This window comes from Protomyctophum parallelum, assembly GCF_964188405.1.
Source record: "Protomyctophum parallelum genome assembly, chromosome: 4".
Classification (NCBI taxonomy): Eukaryota; Metazoa; Chordata; class Actinopteri; order Myctophiformes; family Myctophidae; genus Protomyctophum; species Protomyctophum parallelum.
In genome coordinates this window covers 56,258,244-56,267,513 of record NC_139700.1, presented here as the reverse complement: position 1 = coordinate 56,267,513, position 9,270 = coordinate 56,258,244, and the positions used below count along the sequence as shown (strand labels likewise).

At 45.6% G+C, this 9,270-nt stretch overlaps 1 protein-coding gene across 2 annotated transcripts in view; it reads right to left on the bottom strand.

Moving 5' to 3' along the window:
- LOC310856947 (anoctamin-9-like) overlaps positions 1-101 on the bottom strand; it is a 43,409-nt gene extending 43,308 nt beyond the window's left edge. For both annotated transcript variants that reach the window (XM_083762526.1, XM_083762527.1), the window contains exon 1: positions 21-101. In XM_083762526.1, the coding sequence (XP_083618652.1) occupies positions 21-44 (24 nt within the window). In that variant the 5' untranslated portion in view covers positions 45-101. The remainder of the gene's footprint in view (positions 1-20) is intronic.
- Between the last annotated feature and the right edge of the window lie 9,169 nt (positions 102-9,270).

Here is a 9,270-nt window from a genome sequence, read left to right as displayed (position 1 = left end):
GATTAAAGGTGTCGACCTACCTGCCTCCTGTGTCCACGGATCATGATGGCACACACACACACACACACACACACACACACACACACACACACACACACACACACACACACACGCGCGCACAGATGTTAAGTCCAGAGGCGACCACCACTCTTTCTGTCCTCCAGATTCCAGCAGCCAGCTGGTTGTTGTAACTCAGTCCAACTCCTCCAGAGACAGACAGAGACAGAGACAGACAGAGACAGAGTCAGAGGATCCCAGCAGCCTGAAGACATATAGAGACTAGTTTAAAAGTGAATCGCTTCCTCCGGAGGAGAAAGGAACAACAACAATAAAAGTCCTGTGTGTTTAAAGCTTTAGGAATGCAGCAGTAGAAGCTACTCTACCTGTTGTTCTGTTTGAGTCGTGTGGTGATGTCACCGCGCAGGGGCTGGCAACGTTTTCTCTCTGATTCAAATCATTATTATGCGATCAATCCAACCTCAACTGTCCTGGAGCAGAACTGAATGATAGAATATTATAGATGGGCGGTGGTCTCCTCCCGACGCTCTGCAGACAGCAGCCTGCTGTCAGCACAATGTTTCACTGTCACATCAGCTCCGGTTCTTTCCTTTGCTTTGCTTTGCTTTTGTTTTCCACTCAGAGAAAAATAGTCGTTTATATCTTCGTTCGTCCTTCCTTCCTTCCTCCCTCCTCTCGCTGGGACGCACTGACGTCTGGCAGCCACTGGGTGGCAGCAAAGACTCACACACAGACAGACCAGACCAATGAAACAGTTCAGGAGGATCTATTGATTGATTGAAATATTAACAGTTTGCAGAATTACAGTACATTTTAAGCACAAACTCAGTACAAAGACTGTTAACTGTGAGTGGACGACCCGATTAAGCGTTACACTTGTTTACAACAGGGTCCACCATGTTCAATTCATCAAAACATTTAGAGCCGTACAAATAGACACTTCAATAAAATAATCTACAACAAGATCTACAACAATCGTTGCCAAACTATAGGGTCCTGTGTGTGTGTGTGTGTGTGTGTGTGTGTGTGTGTGTGTGTGTGTGTGTGTGTGTGTGTGTGTGTGTGTGTGTGTGTGTGTGTGTGTGTGTGTGTGTATGTGTGTGTGTGTGTGTGTGTGTGTGTGTGTGTGTGTGTGTGTCTGTGTGTGTGTGTGTGTGTGTGTGTCTGTGTGTGTGTGTGTGTGTGTGTGTGTGTGTGTGTGTGTGTGTGTGTGTGCAGTTTTCACCAAAGAAAACAGCATGATAAAAAGGGGAGTGTCCATAAATCCGACCTCTTAGTCCGACGTAAATTGAAATGATGACCTCTTCGGGGGTCAAACAGTTCTAGGTAACTTGGTCGGTTGTTGAAATAAGACTATTTGCAAAAGGGAAATGTGTCATAGGCCTATATGTGAAATGGATCTTTCACTTTAATTTACAGTTGGAGTCATTTTATCGTCTACTCAGCCTTACGTGAACTTTGAACAACCCGGACCGTTTTTTAAGATGCATTTGATATTCATTTTAGCTGCCCCGCCCCTTTGCATTGTAACTTAATTCAAACTCCATTTTAACCTTGATAATAACGTTGATTTGTATTTGTAGGCTATAGCACCTTTCATACATAAATGCAACTCAAAGTGCTTTCAACATAAAAACTGCAATAAAACACAGGCCCAGCAGTTAGATTAGAAAGATAAAACAATTAATGGTTAAGAGAATACAAAATAAAAGCATAAAAACAGATGATCTCAAAGGACACCTACGGACGGCTGCAATTTGAAACTGGCCCCCGTACAATCTGAATCCCACCCCTTTCCCTGTTTTGACTATAGTTGTGTATACATTCGTACGTCTCTTAATGTTATGATGAATTGAACAAGGTGGACCCTCTTGTAAACAAGTCTAATGCTTTATGGTGTCGTCCACTCACAGTTAAGTATTATTATTTTTTTTTTACTCAAATTTTTATCCCACGATTTTGTAACCCATGGCAGTTTTCTTTTCACCCAGTGCCAATTATCTAATGTAATCCTGGGCGCTACACTTCCTCTGCCAACCTGGGGGGGCAGCGGACTGACCTCATGCCTCCTTCTATGCATGAGGAGTCCAAGCTGCTTCTTTTCACCTGACAGAGGGGAATTTCCCCGGCCGGACGTAGCGCGTGGAAGGGACACGTTATTCCGACCAGTTCCTTTCCCCTCCATCAGGCGCCCCGGCTGGCCAGGGAAAGTTAACATTCCTTGTATTGAATTGTATACTTGAAATGTACTGTAATTCTGCAAACTGTTAATAAATACTTCAAACAATCAATGATAGATCTTAGACTTCTTAGAGTATTGATTGGAAACATCCGTCCTTGGTTCTGGACACTGCCCTCCTAATATGTGAGGAGACCGTGCTTTGGTTTTTACAATTACTTTAATCTATTTTAATTACTTTTTAATTGACGGCTACAAACACACGTCTGACTCACTTTACGCTCATCATCTTTAATTAGATAAAATACTCAACACATCTTCATCATCATCATCATCATCACATAGAAACTATAGAATTCATCCTGATCCATAAATGACAAACAGTTCAATATAAAACATGTTATCAGTAATAATCATAATTATCAAACATGTCACCATTACACCAATAATTATAATTACAAACTGATCATTTAAACACTACACAGTGGTCTCCAATGTTAATATTGATCACAATAGATACTATAGGGATCAAATGGTTAGTGAATACAAATATGAAAGAAAAATCACACTTGTGTGAAGTGAGAGGCGCCTCTTATGTATCATCATACATCACATTCCATGCTCAACCAATCAGATCATTGCTATGGGGTACACACTGTGCTCAGCCAATCAGATCATTGCTATGGCACACACACACACACACACACACACACACACACACACGCACACACACAAAGCAGGGCATGGGAGGGGCTAGCGAGCCTCAAAAGTCACACCTGTGTGAAGTGAGGGGCGCTGCTCTTATCATTTTGTAACTGAACGATACATTAATTAAATAATCACTGCAACCGATTTAAAATAATATTCATATTTATTAAATAATAATAATGAATGACCTGCCATAAAACGATAGCCCTTTAATCAATACCAGATCAATATATTCTGGATGTGTTTTTATTGGAAGCCAGACGTTCTAACTGTGGTTTTCCAGAGTGACACAGATCTTCCCTGGTAACATCTTCAGAGACGGACCACCATAATTACCATAACCATCATAAGTAGTAATGTATGGAAACAGTGTCTCAGTGAAGGTGTGTGTGAAGGTGTGCAGGTGTGTGTTAGAATCAGGATCAGAGAAGGACAGCTGTCCTCTGTCCCAGTCCAGCTGGACTCTGATCCTCCGGGCTTTCTGATTCACTGAGAGAACAGTCTCCTCATAACCATCATCATCATGTCCTGATTCGGAGTATGCTGTGTATTCATCCCCATATAACTGTATTCCCCAGCATCCTCTCCCTGTGTCTCCCTTCCTCCCGTACAACTCCTCACACACACCTATCCGCCAGGGTGTTGGTGACAGCTATATGGGTCACGTGGTGTTGTGTGCTACTAGCCTACGTCACTCATAGAAAGCCAGCTGTTCGCAAAGCGGCATTTTCATGAATGGAAGGAGAGAGGGGGTGAACGGGGAAGGTCCAACTTTGTTGACCGCAAATCGCTTTTACGATGCTATGATGCACTGTGGTAACTGGTAAACTTCTTAACTTTAATAAACATATACCTAAAGCAGTACTCTGGCCTGGAGCAGTGATTCTCATTATAACAACGACTAAAGCAGCGAGTCTGACAGATAAAACATTTCCCCGCTTTAGCCTCTCGGCGTCATACGCTATAGACGCCTTACATTGTCAACAAAGAGTGACACAAACACAAGGATTGGAGCCACAGAAGGACGTGACAAGTCACACTTTGGACGCGGAGCAAACTTGCGAAATGCACAACACGCTAAGCAATGGAATGATCACACACCAAGGACCGGAGCGCATGCACAATGACAGGGGGTAACGTAACACAACCCGACCCATTTCGTTCTGCTTTGACATTATTGGCTTGTTTGGAACAGTTTGAGCTGGATCCGCCGCCGAGTGGAAACTGTCATTGTGTGAATACGCTGTGGATGTGTGCCCGCCGGGCTAACGCTATTGTGTGTCAACTGTCAAACAATTAACGTGCTCTGCTCTTTGCGATCGCCGATCGCTGTGGCTGTTCTATGTGGCTGGTTGGCTTGCATTGGATCCTCATTGTGACCGTGTCATTTAACTGTGCATTCAAAATGAGTGGAACGAAAGTTGATTCAAACGTTGGGAAACAGGACAAGGAAAAAAGGAAAATAAATCTCACTGAAAAGGCTCTTGCAAATAAAATCGAATCAATTCAAAAGGAACGCAAAAGGAAAGTGGATGAAATAAAGGCTCTGACAACCTCTATCAAAGAGCTCATGAAAAATGACAAAAACGTGTCACTGGTTAAAGGGCAACTTGATGTTTTGATGCAACTGTCTCACACTTCAAATGAACTTCATGTCTCTTTAATGCCTCTTATCCCACCCGATGAACAAAGAAAGCAGAATGAATGGTTCTCAAAGATTAACAAACATACAGATGGTCTTATTGAGGATGTTAATGCCTGGTTAAAATCCTCACATATCGGAGGACCTCAGTTAGAGGCTCATGAAAGCCCCCTGCAGCATGAAGCTGCTGAGGAGGAAAATGGAGGTGTGGGAAATGTGACTCAGTCACATCAAGTTGATAATGACCAGGAGGATGTTTTACCATGTGACAGCATATCCAATATAAGCAGCAAAACTCATGGTTCAAAATCCATAAGGTCAAGAGTGTCCTCAACTGCTTCTGAACGTGTCAGAGCCGAGGCCGACTTGGCTGCTTTAGTGGCTCGGCAAAAGTTGCTTCAACAAAAGCATGCTCTTGAAGATCAAGAAGCCCAAATAAGAAAGCAAAAAGAACAACTACAGTTTGATTCAGACATGGCCGCATCAATGGCTAAATTGAACGTCTTAAGAACCTCTGGGTCAGGGGTGCGAAGTGCCACTTCTAGAAAAACTGTGCGGAGTGCTGCTTCTAGGAGCTCAGATGGAATGAACTCCTATTTTGAAAAGGGCCTCAACATCAATGCAAAGCCATTCACACCACACAAAGATGGAAGAGGACAACCCACTGTGGTTGGAGGCACACGGCCAAAGGAAAAACAATCTGATGGAGCCATACCTTCCCAGAGGCCCTCAGCGCTCACACAGAGACAGAGCATGGCCCTAGAGGCTACAGAGCCTCCATTGTCTTTGCATAGAGATATACAACCTCTCCCATGGGCTCTTTCTAAGAACACCAGCAGTGAACAGAACGACATGATGTCTATAATGAACAAACAAAATGAGATAACTTCAATGTTGGTGCATCAGCAATGCATTGCTTCACTGCCCAAAAGAGACATACAGCTGTTTGATGGTGACCCTCTGCAGTATCATGGCTTTATGCAGTCATTCAAGCAGACCATAGAACGGAGGACCGACAATTCCATCGATTGCCTGCACTATCTAGAGCAATACACCAGGGGGCAGCCTCAACAGCTAGTCAGAAGCTGTCAGCACATGACTGATGGCACTGGATATGATACAGCAAAGGCTTTACTCCAGGAGCACTTTGGAAATGAGCATGTCATTGCATCCGCATACATGGAAAAAATATTCTCGTGGCCAGCTATTAAGTCAGAGGACGGGAAAGCTTTGCAAGCATACAGCCTGTTCTTGCGAGGATGTTGCAATGCAATGAAAGACGTGCACAACTTATGTGACTTGAACACATCCGCAAACATGCTTGCTATGATCAAGAAGCTGCCCTACAAGCTGAGGGACAAGTGGCGAACAGAAGCATGTTACATCCAAGAAAAGCATCGCAAACGAACCATGTTCACCGATATTGTGACCTTTGTTGAGCGTGAAGTGAGAATCGCTACCGACCCTGTATTCGGAGACATACAGGATGAAAGTGGAAGAGCCAAACCAGTGCCTCGTCTTCAGGCTAGAGGGAGTAGCTTTGCTACCACTTTCACAACGGTTGAAAGAGATGCTCATTGGGAGAACAGAGACAAGGACAGACCTGAGAAAACATGCCTTTTCTGCAAAAGGGGAGGACACACACTAGCGTCGTGCACTCTATTGGAGAGGAAATCTCATCATGAGAAAATGGAGTTCCTGAAGAAACATGGAGTCTGCTTTGGATGCATGTGCACTGGGCACATCAGCAGACGGTGTACGGAACGTCTGATTTGCAAGAAATGTGGCGCACGACATCCTAGCTTGCTTCACATCCACTCCGATGAGAATTCAGATGCAGAGAAAGGCGGGAACAACTCAGACAGAGCTCCATTTGAAATCCACACCGGTGGTCTTACTGGGGCCGGTGATCAAGATTGCAAACTTGCCATCGTACCGGTTAAGGTGAAGTCAAGTAAAGGTCAAGGGTTAGTGGAAACCTATGCCTTCCTAGACCCAGGGAGCTCAGCGTCCTTCTGTACAGTGGGTCTGATGGAGAAGCTTGGACTTTCTGGAAGAAAAACAAGAATCCTTTTACGGACAATGGGCCAAGAGAAGGTGGTTGACAGCTGCATTGCATCAGATTTGGAAGTCGCTGGCTTGGACAGTGACCAGTACTGTGCAATGCCCAAAATCTTCGCACAACAACAGATGCCCGTCAACAGAAGCAACATCCCACGACAGCAAGATCTGGAAAAATGGCCTCATCTGAAGCATGTCTATCTGCCACAGATCAACGCAGACGTGGAAATGTTGATTGGTTTGAACGTTCCCAAAGCCTTGGAACCACTGGAAGTCATCCGAAGTATGGATGGAGGGCCATACGCAGTCAAGACAATGCTTGGATGGACTGTAAATGGACCACTTGGAGGGGATAGCAGTGACAACCCTGTGACTCCATCCGTCAGCATTAACAGGATCTCGGCTGTCACTCTTGATGAGCTCTGGAACCAGCAGTTCAAGACAGACTTCCCTGAAAACAGTCAGGATGAATTGCAAGGGCTGTCGAGGGAGGATCGTAAGTTCTTGGAAATGGCTGATGAGACTGTGGAACTCGTTGATGGCCATTATATTGTTGGATTGCCACTGAAGGACAAAACTATCAGCATGCCCAACAATCGTAAGGTTGCAGAGCAACGCACCCTCAACCTGAAGAGGAGGTTTAGTAGGGATGCGTCATTCCATAAGGACTACACTGCATTTATGGACAACTTGATATCCAGTGGATACGCTGAGAGAGTGCCAGCTACAGGTCTGGAGCGGAGGGACTGCAAGGTTTGGTATATTCCTCATCACGGGGTATACCATCCCAAGAAAGGAAAGATCCGTGTTGTCTTTGATTGTGCAGCAGCATTCCAGGGTGCATCGCTCAATGCACAGCTCTTGCAAGGACCCGACTTGACGAGTGGGCTGGTTGGAGTCTTGACCAGGTTTAGGATGGAGCCCATTGTTCTGATGTCCGACATCGAGGCCATGTTCCATCAAGTTCGAGTGCCAGAGGCAGATGCAGACTTACTTCGGTTTCTCTGGTGGCCTAATGGGGACTTCAATCAACAAATGGTGGAATACAGGATGGTTGTCCATTTGTTTGGCGCAACATCATCACCAAGCTGTGCTAACTTTGCCCTTCGGAGGTGTGCCGAAGATAATGAAAGGCTCTTCAGCCAGAAAGTGTTTGAGACCATCATGCACAGTTTCTACGTCGACGACTGTCTTGCTTCCATAGCCTCAGAGGATGAAGCCATATCGCTCTACCAGGATTTGGTAAACATCTGTGCCAAGGGAGGCTTTCATCTGACTAAATGGCTGAGCAACAGTCGACGAGTGTTGGCAGCAATACCGGAAGAGGAAAGAGCAAAGGAGGTTAAAGACTTGGATTTGGACCACGACCTCCTACCAGTTGAAAGGGCACTGGGAGTGCGTTGGTGTGTCCAGTCTGACACCTTTAAGTTCAGTATAACCTTTCAGGACAGGCCACTGACACGTAGAGGAATCCTTTCTACTGTCAGCTCTTTCTATGACCCTCTTGGAATCCTGTCCCCTGTGGTCTTCACAGCTAAAAGGATTATTCAAGACCTATGCCGGAAGGGACTAGGATGGGACGATGTCATACCAACATCTGCGGCACAGGAGTGGGTCGACTGGCTTAAGGAGTTACATCTGTTGGAGGGCTTCAGCGTCAGACGATGTTTAAAACCACCCAACTTTGGAGAAGCAACCAGCGCCCAGTTGCATCACTTCGCTGACGCAAGTGAAGAGGGATACGGCACCGTCACCTACCTGCTGTTGCGCAATGACCATTCCCAGGCTCACATTGCCTTCATAATGGGAAAATCCAGGGTGACACCTTTAAAGCCTGTGACCATCCCACGTATGGAGTTGACTGCGGCCGTTGTGGCAGCTCGCATGGACAAGCTATGGAGGAAGGAGCTAAGACTGCAATTGCAAGACTCAGTGTTCTGGACAGACAGCACCTCCGTGCTGAAATACATTAAGAACGAATCATCAAGGTTTCGCATCTTTGTGGCGAACAGAGTCACAGAGATCCTCAAGATGTCCGATGCATCACAGTGGAGGTATGTGAATACATTGCACAACCCTGCAGATCTTGCCTCCAGAGGTATGAGGGCGGAGCTGTTTCTCAAGAATGAGACATGGATATCCGGACCACCATTTCTCATGCAACCAGAGGAGACTTGGCCTGTTAACCCAGACAACTTGGGAGAACTTCCCTCTGGAGATCCTGAGGTTAAGGTGTCAGCCGCCATCGTCTCTGTGGAAGAAGAGGAGGAAGATAATGTGGCACGTTTGATCAACCGCAGCTCATCTTGGAGACACCTCACAAGAGTAATGGCATGGATCCTGAGGCTCAGAACCTTACTTTGGAACAACAGGAAGAGGAGAGAAGTCACTGGACGTGATTCTCAGTCGGCATCAAATGGAACTCAACACAAAGATGTTCTTGACAAGGAGACTTGTCTCTCATTGGAAGAGATCAAAGGAGCCGAACTGGAGATCATTAAGTTCTGTCAAAGAAGACGGTTCCCTGAGGAGTTCTCTTGCCTTGAAAAGGGAGAGAGTGTGAAAGGGAACAGCCACATTTACAAACTCAGTCCAATGCTGGAAGATGGTGTGTTGAGAGTCGGAGGCCGACTTAGTAAGGCTGCCATGCCCGAAGAGTCTA